Raw genomic sequence first — 16,655 nt, forward strand, 5'->3', positions numbered from 1 at the left:
AAGCCCAGATAAATCTATAAGAGACATAGCAAAAACTTTATGAGGGGCCAAATCTACTATCTGGTATATTCCTAACAATGTTCTGGCCAGCTCAGCAACACCCAGATCCCTGAAAGACTAAAGTAGATTATGATTATATTATCATTGGAGATAGTTGAATCATTGTCAAAGTCAAGTGACACTTTCATGAATGAAAATACAGACAGTTTACAACAAAGTGCAAACCAAGTCAGTCACCTGATCTCAGCCCAACACGGTTCATAAACACAGAGAGACTTACAAACAAGCACCAGCTGGAGGTGGCTGAGGTAAAGGCCTGGCAGAGCATCTCAAGGGAGGAAACTGCTTGCATGCTTTGCAGTCAAGTATTAAAAATAAATATTACATTTAAAATTATGTTAACGTGTCCTATTATTTTATGGGATTATGTTTAATCTCATATCTGTTAATAAAATGCTTTTGTCAGACCCTTTGAATTAAAGCTGAAAGTCGACCCTTCAATCATCATCAATCATTGCTGCCATCCATTAAAAACAATGCCACGTGGATTTCTTTCTCTCCAAAGGACTGGCTTTGCCATGGTTTCATATAGAGAGGTCTCATAAACAGATGTTTAAATTGTGACAGTATTTGAACATACACATTATGAAATGACAGACAACTAAATAAGCACCAGTCCAACTGAAACCATGCTGTGTTAGTAAATGTGCGCGTGAGTTGTTGTGTCCATTTTCCAAAGTTTCTTGATTACAAAGTGCTGACAGCACATCGTCAGAATCTTAATGAATGAAAACTGAGACAAACAGTGCATTAGTAATCACCAGCTTGTTTCTTTATGATCACCACTCTGCCAGCCTCATCTAACTTGCAAATGAGACAGCAGGCGTACACAATTATAGAAGCATTTCCCAAATAACATAAATATATTAGAACTGGTTAGATCGCTTCCTCCATGACCGGGACCCTGACAAGAAGTAGAAAATGGGTATAAATGAAAAAGCTGGGCCCTCTAACAATCTAATGTCTTTGACTGGTATCGGTAGCATCGTTGTAAGCAGGAAACTTTGCATGAACTCTCTTACTTATCTGCATCATATTCACGGATCAGCCACAACAATAAAACCAAGTGAAGTGAATAACATCGATCATTGTAGCACAATATAGCGCTCTGCTGGGAAACCTTGGGTTGTGGCGTTTGTGCAGATATTAGTTTAACATGTACCACCCACATAAAATTTGATGCACACCAAACACACCGACCACGGCAGCAGCAGCAGCAGCAGCATGATACACTCTACCACAAGGAAGAGTGCATTTCCACAGATTAAGGACTGCAAAAAAGAGCCAAAGGCACAATACGAGGAAGGTACGATTACATTTTAAATGGCTTTATCTGAGTTGATTATTTTCCTCAGCAAAACCGTAATCACATTGGAGATCATCATCCAGGTGGAAAATTGAAGATTTTTAAACAACTAGTACAAGAATGCATCTTATGACTTTAATAAAAGTGCAAATTATCCCACACAGAGATAAAAACCCCACATTAAAGAATGTGTCTTAGAGCTCTCCCCATTTTAGCCAGGCAAGTTCTTTATTGTGGAAATTTTGCTCAGAAATTCAGAAAGTGTAAAAAAATCAAATCGTGAGAGGCTGCTCTTGTCTCTCACCTTTGAAGCATTTGTCCATTTCGTCAGATGACTGGAGCCAGGCAGCCACCTTTGCTTGGCTGTTGGAGTTTAAAGGGAAAGCTGCGGCATGATGCACTGTGGACTGCCTTCGTATGGACAGGCACTGCAGTAACAAAGAGACCCAAAGGTCAGTTCAAAAACACTTTGGCTGTGTCATTAATTTTTTTCAGCAAAGGGAATTCACTTCATTAAATACAGCACATGGAATAATGATGCTCATGATGAAAAACACACGAGAATCATCTTTGTTTTTCATTTTCATTTTAAACAGAGCCGACCATTTTCAGCAACAGCATGCTGTGTGGCGCAGTTATACCTTTCTAATAGGGGGTCCCTCAGCGATGCCAGGAGAGTTCGGGGAGGCATAATGGGGATAGAACAAGGACTTCTCGTTAGGGTACATGGCAATCTCATTTTGCCGATAAAGACGATGGTGACGCAGCTTGGATACCCATTCATCAAACAGCTCCTGAGACTTAATCTGTAGAGCAGATACCGCAATCAGAAAATCAGCACAAGGGCAAGTAAGATGGAAGAGGTGTGTCAGTGGAAAAACACACACACAGGTATGGAGTGAGCAGTTATTCCCTCTGGCACACATATATATCACATGAGGTAATTCTGAAGTCATTTTAATGATGGCATCTGTACCAGGAATTAAAAAGCAAAAACTCGGGAAAAAATGTTTAACCCCTTTAAGCCTTAAGCCTATTTAAGCCTGTAGGGATTCCCTTGTCTTTATTAGTCTTGTGGTTTACCTTCAGGTGATAGATGTTTTCCTCGGCATCAAGATCGATGCACTTGGCCTTCTTCTTAATGGCCATGACAGAGAGACCCACATCAATGCAACCATGCAGCTTCCCTTTCTCAATCTGTTGGATGAGACAGCTCTCACTGTTATGAATGCAACAGATGAAACTCAGTGCAAACAATGCATAAAATAATAATCCCTTTTTAGGCTGTGACGCGGCCCATGCGTAATTATGTGTGATCTGTAGGTAAAATACACAGTCTGATTGCTATCAACAATGAGGAGATTGAGAGAGAATTAGGGCCTATTGTATCTCTGGGCGCAGGCGGTCAGGAGCCTGACAAGAACATTGAAAAAGACATCAAGTGTCCTTTTTAATCTTCTGTAAATGATGAGCTCACACAGCATTCAGCCAGCAGCCTTTTGTACTCACATCAGCACTGCACTTGCCATACTTAAGGATACCCTTGTCCAGGAAAAAGTATCTCTGGAGGGAGAGAGAAGGACAATCAGCCAATGAGATACAACTGGACATGATATGCAACATCCCTGACAGCAAATCTAAAGTCAGTGTTATGAGGCTGAGGTCATGGTAGTCAGTCTCCTAAAATGTATGTTGCTGCAGTGGGATGTATGCAATTCCAGGCTATTGTCTTACATCTGTCTTCCTTTATTACACTTCCTCTCACTCACTTGCAATATGTCTCATCCACTCAATTTGTAAATGCAATTCTTGGTGCTTTTACTGTACATCAACAGAATCAGACTGTTGAAAGCACAGAGACCTAAAAAGCTCCGACTGCAAGTCAATACTAAATGTATACAACCCTAGTAACCAACAGGCCATCAGCTAATGCATCTGAGAGGACCACCAAGATATCTAGGCATTATCCCAGGAAAAGCTTTCAGACAGAGTGTAAACAGGCACTGACCCTGGTCACATGTGACTCCTCTGTGAGTCAAATTATCTACTACATAAGCTCATTCAATTAGTTTAAAACACAAATGACTCGTGTCAGCAGATTTGCAGAGGCAAGTGCCTAAAAAGTGCCGTGTGAAACGAGGACAATGAAATGACGTTAAGCTGTCACTACTCTGAAAGACGAGTCACATGGGTCACACGAAGACCACACAGGTGCTCCATGCTACCTTGTGCCAGCCCTTCATTGGCCACTTTCTTCTTTTCATCATGTAGCCCTCCTGTTTCTGAGGCTCCTGGACACTGCTGAAGCTTCCTCGCAGGCCTTCCACGATTTCCCAGCTGTCCTGTTGGAATACAATGGTTTATGAGAACTCTGAGACGACAGACATCTGCACGCCATGCAAATGAAAGTTTCAGAGGAGGATTTATAAATGGAACTGAGCGAATCAACCACTCAGCAAGTGCCATAATCACACTCAAAACATATTATAATCTGTGGCTGCTGGGGTGATTTAAATTTGATGCCTCACTTTCATCAGTGTCTGTCAATCGGCAGGAGGCTCTATAAGTGGAAGATTAGCATTTTTATTTTATTTTTTATAGATGTAGCCCTATGTAATAAGGTGTTCAGGGTGAAGTTATACAGACTTCTTTCCCCTCATGGGCGGGCATAGCAGATGGTTGCCCCTCCCTTAGCCTCGTTCTGCTAGAGGTTTCTACCTGTTAAAAGGGAGTTTTTCATTCCTACTGTCAACAAAGTGCTTACTCATAGGGAGTCATGTGATTGCTGGGGTTTTTCTCAGTTTTCTTTGTATTATCAAAAATAAAAAGCTTGTTATATAAAGCTTGTTGAGGCAACTGTTGCTGTGATTTGGCGCTGTATAAATAAAAGTGAATTGAATTGAATTTACAAAATTAGCTTACCTGTTTAATCTCACTCTTCACTATAATAATAATTTCCTGAATGAGATTAGAACGGTCAAGCCCAAATCCCCTGCAATACAGAGATTAAGATGATATTTCATCACGGACTAATCCAGATAGCTTTGTTATGTGTTTCAGGAGTGAGAGTTCCAGGAACGCAGGATGAATAGTATAACAGAGGCTTCTGTAATACCGTTGTGGGCACAGAATAATTCATCATTTGTGAACTATTTCGCTTTTAGTTTCTATTAGTGCTGAAACAATAAGATGATTAATCAACAGAAAGGGGTCTATCATTCAAATGAGCCAATGTTATAGATTATTCTCATATGACTACTTAGCAGTAAGCCTATAAATAATAGTGGAATGGGCATGTAGCCAGCAAAAATAACCCCGAGGAACAGTAGTGGGCTGTGAAGTAGTTATGACGCAGTGACCTCAGTTGGTTTTCAACATATAGTCATTAGAAAATGATGCAGGTGTAAAAGAATAACTACATTTCATTAATTTTGTGCTGCTAAATTGACATAATAAGAAAAGCTGAAAACATTATGACGGGCAGTTTACACATCTACTGTCAATGTGCAACAAATTATTAGAAATAATTAACAAATTAACTCATAATATATGAACTCATAATGCTAATGATGGCATATTACACCTCAGGCTTATCTTTAAATTATCCTACTTAAGTATAAATCATGTCTGTGTTACACCGTGGGAGGGACTTTGGGCACTTGGGAGAGGTTAATCCTTGCTTCTTGTGTCAGTGTGTCCCTGACTGTATAAAAACACACTGTATCAGTCAGAGAGGCTGAATGCTGGTGGGTGAGGCAATCTAAAATAAACCCTCATATCTGAAGGGGATTGACCAAGGGCGTGGCCAGAGGGCTACAGTTCGACTCTCCCTCAGTGTTCGTCACGGCTCCAGGGCAGCACAGTCACACAGTGCGTCATTGTCACACACTGCCTGGACACTGTGCCTCAAGGTCAAGAGGCACTTTGAGTAACAAGGCTCTGATAGGAGCGCCGAGAAGACAGCGTCGTTTTAGCGTCACACAATTATAAAGTGTGAATGTGTTCAGACTGCTGCATTTAGACATCCTGTCCATTCTACCACATTTTGATCTGTGTTATCATTTACAAAAACACTTTCACATTCACAACAAATTAAATATTGATGGTTTGGTTTGCAACAAATGGGAAAAAATGGTTACCAAGCTCTCTCTGAATGTAACTGAACCCACATAGCAGTGTCACGACAGTCAGAATATTTCCTTATTCAAAGTTTTTCTTGCTAACGAGAATGGGTTTTTTTTTTTGCCACTTTTTGCTTCCCCAGAGTGGTGAGCCTTAAGTGTCTGCTTGTCCTGTGGACAGTACTAGAGTAAGACTTTATTACTTTCATTTCCAAAAGGAAAAGGCTGTTTCTGGTAATGAAAAATTAATGAGTCGGCAGCCTGCAGATAAACGCTTGAGGCAAATGCAAAACAGTTTGTTCATGGTGCCAACATCTTCTTTATGTGGTGTGTCTGAGAATTACTTTGGAGGATATAGTTGCAGTTTAGTAATTTAGAGCACTCCAATATCTTCCACATTTGTAGAAATACCCTGGTTTTATAGTGAGAAAGGGGTAGGTAAATCCTAATAAAAAAACGCCTCCTTTTAGGCAGCTTTTAGTTTTTGCTTCATGACATCTATAATGCAAAACGTGGCTAGATGTTATACTAGTATTATAATTCCTAGGAGGCAGAGAAAAATATCTGAGGACTGGCAGTTACAACTTTTTCAATTAAATCTTCATTATGGGAAAAGAAAATCCAGCCTTCCTCCCTTCCACATACATGACACCAGTGAAAACGTCTGTAAGTATAACGCGAGTGTTACCTGTCGGCTGTCATGTTTGGATGAAGAGCTGCTGTTGCTGCGCGACAGGGAGGAGATCTTCTGTGACATGGCTGAGCCGCGCTCCTCCGAGCTCATCTTGCTGCAGGTTTGCCGGGTCCAGGCTACAGCTGGTGTACAAAGAACATTACTCTAAGAGAAGAAGGAGTGGAGAAGAGGCCGGGGAGAGGGGGTGGAGATGGTTTGAATACTTTACGAGCCTTTTAGATCCCACTGAAAAATACATTAGGCTATTTAGAGTGATCAGTTTTTCCATCTTCAAAAGCTACTCAAAGTTTCGCAGCATCAGCAAACAAAGATGACTGACAGGACTGGAGGATCTAACTTGGACTGCAGATGAAGAGACCACAGATTGAAATTATTCATATCGCACTATTTCAGCATTTAACAGCCACACAAATCCAAATCCTCTGCTTGAAGAACACTTACAGTGTAGAGCAACGTATTAAGATTTACTTATCGAAAGCATGAGCTACTGTCTAACCATGAAACTGGCAAATCTCATGTTGTATATGTTGTTTTAGCTGTTTTAGCATCTCTATCCCCGCTCTGCATCTACAAGCTGATTTGCAACCCACCTCCACCCAGCTCCTCTGACTCATCCTGTGTCTGAATTGATCAGTACTCTGTGGTATATGGTGGGTGGGAGGGGGGTGTGGAGTGTATTGGTGGTAGAATGACAAGGAGGTCCCAGAACAGAGCACTACCACCAAGTATATAGACTCACCAACCACTTTATTAGGTATCTGTTAACGTGTTCATCACATTAGACCAACTCGGTGCATTTAGGCATGTAGATTGTTTAAACTGAGATTAAGAATGAGGAAGAAAAGTGATTTAAGTGACTTTGAGCATGACATGGTTGTCAACACTGGGATTTTACTCCAAAACCATCTCTAGGATTTACAGAGAATAGAGTAAAAAAGAAAAAATATCCAGCGAGCAGCAGTTCTTTGGGTGAAAATACCTTGATGATGCCAGAGAATAGATAGATTGCTTCATGCAGCAACTCAAATAACCGCTTGTTACAACCAAGATATGCAGACGAGCATCTCTGAGTGCACAACACATCGAACCAAGCAGATGTGCTACAGCAGCAGAAGACCACACGAGGTGCCACTCCTGTCAGCTTAGGACAGGGAACTGAGACTAGATCTTGAATGGGCTCACCAAAATTAGACAGTGGATGATTAGACAAATGTTACCTGGTCTTTTGAGTATGATGTGACATTTGGATGGTATAGGATTAGAATTTGTCATAAACAACACAAATGAGACACAAATCCATCCTACCTTGTATCAGTTCAGGTTGATGTTATAGTGGCTATTTTATCAACACACTTTGGGCCCCTTTGTATCACTGTGTATTTTTACTGCATTTTATTACCACAGACCACATCTTTTGATGCCTACTTCCAGAAATCTTACAAAAATCAAATGATCTCAAACTGATTTCTTGAACAAGACAATGAGTTCACTGTACTCAAATAGCCTCCACAGTCACCAAATGTCAGTCCAATAGAGAACCTTTTTATATGCGACAACCTGGATTTGCGGTTGACAAATCTGGAGCAAAAACAATATGCTAACATGTCATTGCCTTGTTGAATCTTTTACTAGACCTTGTATTAGCAAAGTGGACCTAATAAAGTGTCCAGTGAGTGTATTAATCTCTTTTTCAATAGTGCTCCTGATTGAAATGACAATTAAAGTTACTATTGTAATTGAAGTTAAGCTCAAATTCAAATCAAGCTGAATTTATACCTGCATTTACCTGTTGATACTCAGTATCATGTCTTTTTAAGGTGGGATTTCAACCTGTGCTTCATTATCTGACTAAATGACACTGAATGGGGATGATATAACCTCACGCTGATGGGGAAATGAAAAGACAAGAGTCACATGTGAAGACGCAGTCAGATGTGAGAACATCAGCGAAATTTAATACCATCACTTCAACTGAGTGTAAAAATTGTCGGGGCTTTTTAGGAAATAGCAACCTTCAGTCAACTGCCACACACAACACGCAGTCTAATTAACATTATGTGCCTGGTGTACCACATCAACACATAAAGCCACATTTTCTTAATGCAATGTGAGTGGCACTTTGTCATAGTATGGAAGGCTGATTAACAACCCATGCACACTGAGTGTTTGTGCAAACTCCACATAAAGCAGCAGGTCATTAGCTTCTCTGAAGATGCACAGCAGTACTGATTTTTAGGACCATTTGGCTTGAGTTCATTTCTGTATTAAGTGATCATCTGAGAGATTCCGTCTGAAATGCAGGACGTTTTAGTGTTACAGCTGATTATGTCTTACACAGTACTTTTTCCAGTAAGTGGCATCTGCATGTTTTCCCCAAACATCCTAAAATCCCACAGTATTTGGGATTAGGATATTATAAAACCAAATCCTGACATCGTCTTAAATGCCGTGTTGTTGATTTGTTTACTGTAAATTTAACCACACATTAATTATGGAACTGCTTTAGCTCCAAACTATATGTAATGCAAAATAAACATGTTTCAAAAATATAAAAAGCACACTGATTGGTTCCTCATGCAGTTGTAGTTAGACTGCAAGAGAAAAAACATCTATAAATAATTACAAATTTCAGTTGTGGCCTCTTGGATTTAATAAGACATCCCACATCTCCGTGCTAAGTATGAGGCAGCAACAAGGTTAATTGCATTACCTTCTCTGCATTTGCAAGCTTTGTGCAGCATGATGGCTACAGCCGTGTGTGTTGGACAGACAAAGGAGTGGTCATCTGAAACCTGCAGGCCTGCACCATCCCTCTGTCTCCAGACCACAGGCTGTGGTTTACACTGACAAAGCAAGGTGTCCAAAATGCAGCCACAACAATGGATCAAAGTGGCTAGACAGACAAATACATGTATCCAACAGCAGGACAGTATGTAGCTTGTGAAATTTTGTATCTAAATTATTGCTGTATGGTGTTACTGAAACCTCCACAGAAAGAAATGAATCTATAGACAGACGTCATTTATAACAAATTAAATGTTATCTTTTTATCTGTGTGTTTATCTAGCCAGTTTATCCTTATCTTCACTGATTATTCATCCACTTTCCACAGATCACAGCAGCTATGCACAGGTCTGTAACACTGTCTGCCTTCATGGAAGCCTTTCATCTTATACAAAACCACTTCTCAGCCTTTCATCTGCATGACAGCAGTGTTAGATACTAGAGCTCCAATAGTTACCCTTTTTCAGTGAAGGACACTTGCTAAATTATAACATTAGGACATACACTACACTGTGACTGTGGTAAAAATGTATTAGCTTGGAAGAAAACAGTGTTAGAGTAAGGCCAAAATTGAAGAACAATCAGAAACAGTATCAATTTTAAGGCAGATTGGAAACCAATTAAAAAAAGAAAGGGCTGTGGGTTACTGTGATTTTGTGCTCAGTGCAAGTTAGACTCAGCTGGCTTTTTGTCAGCTGTTTACATCAGTTTGCTTCTCCTTTACTCTCCATGCTCACATATGCTGTTTTTTAACAGCCAAGTTCACAGTAAAGTTGTTCTCATTTCCATATTTTTCAGTCAGCTTCTCTTGCCAGAGCAGCTGACCGTCACTGAGACAGTCACACTAAGGAGGCCCAAGATGCTGGTCTGCGCTGTCAGAGTCGTAATCCTGTTCACTGTGTGAGAAAATCACAGCACACAGACCTTTGAGACAATGGCTGTGCTGTCATTTTAGCTTTACTTACATGTAAAATTACCCCTCAGAGAGAAAGTTGCTTTCTGCTCCTCAAAGCCCTCATACTGTGAGGAGTGTGGGTAGCAACCGCTTAACTGAATTTAAGCTGCTAGCAGTGAAGTTGCGACATATACAGAGCTCTGAGGTAGTTTGAGCTAAAACTTAAAATATAGCTTCTGGGGATGTGTGACGCTTCCATTAATTCAAAAATATAACTGTTAAAATATGCCTTCTTTAATTAAAACTCATAATTGTTCTCTAGTAGACACTTGATTAATAAAAAAAACGGAAATCACTAAAAAAACAAAAGAACCAGGACCTGGCTACCGGGAGGATGGCAGAGCGTGGTGGCCACTCCAAAGCATATTCCAGCTGTCATGTGATAGGTCATCCATCTGCTGCAGGGCTATTCTCACATTCACACCTACAGCTAATTTAGAATCGCCAATTAAACTCACCCTATTTATGTTTTAGGACTGTGGGAGGACACCAGAGTTCCCAGAGAGAACCCTAGCTGACACAGGGAGAAGATACAAACTGCACACAGGAAGCACCCAGATTGGATCTGAACCTGGGACCTTTGTGGAAGCCAACTGTGCTAACTACTGCACCACCATGCCATCCTAATATGGAGAAGAATATGGCTGTTAAGTTATAAACTTGGATGCTCAGCCTGATTGCGCAGAAAGATTGAATTATTTATGATCTTTTAGGTACACATCAAAATCATTGAGGCCCAACAATAAACCTGGTACAGAGCAAAGACTCTGGTAGCGCAAAAGTACTGTGATTCTACTATGTGCTGATGTTCCTGTTCCTACATGATAACACTTGTAATTACAGTGTTTAACACAATTACAAAGCAAATTTTGATTCTGCCATTAGAGAATTCAATCAAACTGCTGAGGATTAGAGTGGTCAGATTATTTAATACCTAAGTATAAAACTTTAAAAAGAATTGATGGCTTGTTACAGACTTATATTGGCTTATAGTTCGTTAAAAAAAAGGAAAAGCCTCTACTATGGCAGGACAATGGTTAGGACCACTGCCTCACAGCTAGAAGTTTCTAGTTTTGAATCCAGACTGGGGCCTTTCTTGTGGAATTTGCATGTTTTTCTCGTGTCTGTGTGAGCTCTCTCTGGGTGCTCTGGCTTCTTTACAGTCCAAAGACATTCATGTTATTTTAATTGTGATTCTAAATTGGCAGTAAGAATGAACGACTGTCTGTCTCTCTGAGTCAGCCCTGCAAGAGAACTGGATCTCACTCTATGACAGTCGGGATGAGCTCCATCTCAACCGCAATTGTGAAATGAATAAGTAGTGAAAATGGATGTATGGAGTAAAAAATATTATAGAAAGCTTGATTTAAAATATTGTAGAAAACTTTTAAGATAGTCAAAAAACGTATTGTCAAGCAGCCAGGTAGTTTTTGTTTGTGGGAGACAAGATGCTAACCTTTTGCATCACAGCAACATCCCATTATTGACAAGCTGAAAAGAATAAAAATAAATATTTCCATATATTTCCATTAGATTAATTTTTAATAGGATTTTTTTTAGGTTTTTTTTAATATATTACACAGTATATTCTCCAATATTACAAGTGAAATTTTCACCAATATTAATGTCTCACTAATCATTTCATTTTTCTATATGAAAACATTACAGATAGTGTGACTAATAATAGTAAAATAAGTTGGATAGAGCTAAAAAACACATAGAGCTATATCTGAGGATGCAGGGTTATTATAGGTCTACAAGCCAGTAAAAGTAAAGTGAGCCTACCAGAAGTTCATTGATTTATAGAATGATATAAGCAGTTGTGTACAGCCTCACTGCGACTCTTTAGTGGGTCTGCATGATAATGTTTAAAAAAATCCTCAAACACAAAAGGCTAAATGAAGAGGTGACTAACATCTATTGAATATTTCAGTATGGGATGGGTGAATCCCACAGTTGTTCTGTAATGACAAATTAGCATAACACTTCAGTGAGACAGATGTCTTATGACCTTTACTGGCTGTCCTGGTTTTCTTACTCACAGACTAGTCTTGTCTAGGGATGGGTATCGTTTAGGTTTTATCCGATACCGGTGCCAAACCGATACTTTTGAAACGGTGCCGGTGCTTAAACGGTGCTGAACCGGTGCTTAAATAATGGAGAACACAAACTTTGTCCAAAAACCTCTCATGTTTAGCTATTTTTTTGTAAAAAGATAACAATGTTAGCCTTTTCTGCAGCTATGGGGCATATATGGTATCACTCTTGGCTGGAAGCAGTGCTTAAACAATGGAAAAAACAAACTTTGTCCAAACATCTCTCATGTTTAGCTGTTTTCCACTTTTTCTTTGATCATTTTAGCCTTTTTGGCCAGGGTGAAGGGAGTATCTGCCATCAAACAAGAAGACAGCCGTGCTAGTTCACCTTACATGCATTAATATAATAACGTGGTGAGCCTACTCAACAAATTACACACGAACAACATTAAGCTACTCACGCAGAGAAGAACGGCTGCTGCTGCTAACATCATCCGTCATCATTTCTGCTACACTGGCAGGGCTAGGGGCCAGGACTCTACTCTTTGGGTTCTTGGGGGATGTTGCTAACTCCGGGTCCGATAACAGGCACCACCCCGCAGTAGATGTGCTCGGTGTGAGATCTCGCAGCAAGCTATCAAATAAGGTGCATTTCTCTGCTTTAAAAAAAAACGCTATGCGTCGCCAGGTGTTTCATCAGATTCGAGGTGTTACCTCCTTTGCACAGTATCATCTTAAAGCACTTGTTGCAGGCTGCTGAGTTTGCATCTTTTGCTGTGAAGTACAGCCAGACTTTTGACCGCTTGGCCTTGGGCATTTTTAATCTGTAGATCTGCTCTAAAAGAACGTACATACCTGGGCCTGCCTACTACGCTTGCAAAGGTAAAGTGATTGGCTAGAATCCAAAGTGCATGACATCTCAGAAAGAAAAAAAAAGCACCGAAATAAAGCACCGAAATGTGCGCTGCTTTTCGGTCTGGTTACTTTATGTCAGAACCGGATACCGGTACCCATCCCTAGTCTTCTCTTACTGTGATATGGGGGTGTTTTTGCCCATTATAGGATGGTGACATAGAGTGCAGAACAGAAAGGAAAGAAAAATACATAGGGGGATGGCATAGTTTAGCCTGCAGCCAGCAATTTCTTTTCATCATTTATGAATCTGAGTAACTGCTTAGGCTACGAAATGCCAAAAAATATGAAAAATGTTTTATCGTCTACTTGATTTTTGTAACGCAGCGAACACACACGATGAGCTAAAAGTAATTAATAAAAGCTTGGAAAAGTTTGGACTCGTATCAGCTGCATAACACACAAAGATGCTCAAAGGCAAGCACATTCATATCACAATTAATCGTGTGATTAATAACACAAAATAATCATAAATGTCAGCAAGTGCTTGATAAAGCACACCTCCCAAGCTGTTGAGACGTAAGCCTTTCAAAGCCCTTGTGCACTGTTATGAAGCCCATTCTCTCTCTCTCTTTTTTTTTAATTTAAGGCGTACCAGAGAATTGTCAACAAATCTTTGGTCAGCAGTAGGTTTCAAATTAAGTTATACATGGTTTAATGTCCCTCTAAGCTGCACTAACCACATTGACAGAAGCTGAAAGCCCTTTATTGTAACTCATCTGCAGTTCAAGTTGCAGATGTTCCTCTGTCCTTTCACTAAATCCAGTCTGCCAATGAGGATGACATGCATAGCAGGCTTTTAGGCATCATTAGGATGTGACTCACCAGAATAAAAGACTCATGGGTAAACCCCCACAGAGCAGCTTTGTTAGGAAATAGAGTCGTGCTTGCAAAAATGATAGCACTTAAGCTCATATTAGCTGCTGATCCATCACAGTAATTCAGATGTAACAGGGTGGGGAAAGACTCCCTCATCTCAGAAGTGAACTTTAGAGTGAGATTCATTTCACAAGAGGCGAGACGCTGCTGGAGTTCAGTAAATACCAGCAGGAAGAGCGTGCTTAAAATTGCTGAAGTGGGAATCACAACCCCAGGTTATTAACGTAAATATCTAACAAGCCAATCATACGACAGCATCTCACTGCATTTAGGCTTGCAGACATGATCAAGATGACCCTCTGAGTTTCAAACTGAGCGTCAGAAAGAGGAAGAAAATGGCAGTTTAATTGCCTTTGAATGTGACGTCATTGTGGCTGGTCTGAGTAATTCACAACCTGCTGATTCACTGAGATTTTTCCACATAACTATCTCTAGGTGTTACAGAGAACGGTCTGAAAAAATATCAGTCAGCAGCAGTTCTCTAAGAGAAAGTGCCTTGATGATGTCACTGATGATGTCACTTCCAAAGACCACAGTAGGTGTGACTTGTTCACTCTAAGAACAGGAAACCGAGGCTATAATTCACATGGACTTACCAGAATTGGACAGCAGAAGACAAGTCTTTAATTTTATTCAATAAAACCAATGACCTCTCATTCATCATGGGCTGAATCTAAACTGATCCTTTTCTTGTGAGAGTGGCTGGATCACAAAAAATGAACTTATTAGAAGAAAGTCAATGTTGATTTAAAACTGGTTCAAGGGTAAACATCACTCTTCTCTCTTGTCTTTTTTGGCTCTCAAACAACCAGCCTAAAGGTTATAAACTGCCTCTGCAAACACAACACACCCAACATGATGTTGCAGTAGCTACTTTATCCTTGCAGTCTCACCAGCTTTTTTTCCGGGAGCTTATCCCTCTCAGTTAAAAGCACTCTGAAAACAATACAAAATCTGGCAATAACTAGACACTTATTTATCTTTCTTCTAATTTTGTCCCTCTGACGATATAACTACAGGCATACATCAAAATGTATTTCTATTATTCCCTTTTATGTATTTTCCTTAGAAAGATAGACCTTTATCTGATAGCTGACAAAGGAGGCACACTCATTTGTTGCATCTGAAACTTACCACCTTAATAACAGTAATCATATTACAGCTGCACACTGCCCCACTGGGATGATGCCACTTAGGCTTTATTTTTTATTGAAACACAAATGAACAATGAGAGGAAATGAGAAACTGACATAAATGAAGCAAAAGTACTTTTACATCTACATTTTTCTTTGATTTGAATGATGTAATGTATCGCAGATTTAAAAAGAAAAAAGCCTATAAAATCAATATACAGATTTAGTATAAAATTTTAAATTAACAGGATGCTGACCCCTATTTTAGTCTTTCTGCTGAGAAAATAACCTGTTGCTGGCTTTAGTGTCATAGTTATGAAGCATATAAATAGTAATAATTATACAGATCAGTTATATTGATAGGAATATTGACATTATTTCACAGATACCAATGCCATTATTGATTTTTCTTATAGGTCCTGTTCTGTATAGATTCCTTTATAGATTCATGAATAATTTTCTCTTTGGAACAAAAGAGGCCATCACTGGTTAACAGAAGCAATGCACAGTCTCAACACTATATAAAAGAGTAAAGAAGGCTAGCATGTGACTCATGAACAGACGCTTCACTTCTTTGAGTTTGGTGACAAGTGCAAAACATATCATTGATGAAACAAAGTCATAAGCTGGAAGGCAGGATTCAAAAGAATCAAATGAACCAAAAGAATTTGGTTCTGATTAACAACTGGAAACTGTTCTTGATTGTCATCACAGTCTACCACTGAACGGAATAATCACACTTGCTAAAATTTCTGCTATTAACTTAAAATTCAAGGCATTAATATTCAAGCATTCCTTTAACCGTTGATGCTTATTTTTCAGAGAGATCAGCCCACTAGTACCCTTGTTTACTTCACTGAATGAATCTCACTTCATGAGGTAGAGAACTCTCTTTATTCTCCAATCTGTGGTTTCTCACACATTTGAGTCTGCAATATTCATGAAATGATAACACATCATAAAGCTGTGCTTTCATAAGGAACTGCAGAAGAGAAAAAGCAAATAATTCAAATCTGAAAGACTATTTCAGAGATCGTGATGTTGAAAACTGCTTAGAGGTGCAGGCTGGGTTCTTCAATGGAATGCAATCAGAACAGAAGAGCAGAAGTGACAGCTCCTATCTCAGTTTCCTGTTCAAGTTGGAAGAATTATTTAGTGAGAGCATGAACAATTGCACAGAAAACAGAATATGAAATTTTAAAGTTTCTCTTATACACGTTACTGGTGTATCGCCCAATGGTGCAGGCATTAAGGTTGCACCACTGGGCACCATTAAATCACCATTAAATCCTTGCATGTCACTTTGCGTAGACTTTCTAACTTTAGATGTGTTAGTGTGAGCAAAAGTTGACGTAACTGATGTGAAAGGGAATAGACACATACAGAGATTCCTTCTTTTGCGGCTTTGACCTTCTTATTCCCTGTCCTAATTCTAAAATCTTCTTCAAAAATTCTAATTCTAATCTCACTACTTTGATCTTCTTAGTTACTGCTGCTTTGCCAAAGTAATTTAAATTTCTTGAATTTTCTTAATTACTTTTACATCTTACTCTGTAACATCAGTGGCCACAGATGTCACAGCAAAAGAGCAGGCAGTCTGCTTGTTAGGTCTGATGTAATTAGCGATTTCAGGTCTAAATATGTCTTTAGTTGAAAATGGTACAGATTCTTTCAGAGCAAACAAAGTGAGCAGTGCAGTGTTTGCCCAGATGCTACGGTCAAACAGCATTAAGGCATTAATGAAGAAGAGGATTTCAAATGCTGAACAGATTTAA

General features: G+C 39.5%; 1 protein-coding gene across 1 annotated transcript in view; it reads right to left on the reverse strand.

The window, feature by feature from the left end:
- The window catches only part of osbpl3b (oxysterol binding protein-like 3b), a 37,001-nt gene that overhangs the window by 13,317 nt on the left and 7,029 nt on the right, over positions 1-16,655 (reverse strand). Inside the window, exons 2-7 of the mRNA XM_085365764.1 lie at positions 6,176-6,325; positions 3,592-3,708; positions 2,876-2,929; positions 2,450-2,563; positions 2,008-2,172; positions 1,671-1,794 (exon numbers count right to left, since the gene is read on the reverse strand). Of these exons, the coding sequence (XP_085221890.1) occupies positions 1,671-1,794; positions 2,008-2,172; positions 2,450-2,563; positions 2,876-2,929; positions 3,592-3,708; positions 6,176-6,271 (670 nt within the window). The 5' untranslated portion in view covers positions 6,272-6,325. The remainder of the gene's footprint in view (positions 1-1,670; positions 1,795-2,007; positions 2,173-2,449; positions 2,564-2,875; positions 2,930-3,591; positions 3,709-6,175; positions 6,326-16,655) is intronic.

The sequence above is a fragment of the Diplotaxodon limnothrissa genome, linkage group LG11, assembly GCF_057381915.1.
Source record: "Diplotaxodon limnothrissa isolate DT_005_m linkage group LG11, D_limnothrissa_male_GT1.1, whole genome shotgun sequence".
NCBI classification, from domain to species: domain Eukaryota; kingdom Metazoa; phylum Chordata; class Actinopteri; order Cichliformes; family Cichlidae; genus Diplotaxodon; species Diplotaxodon limnothrissa.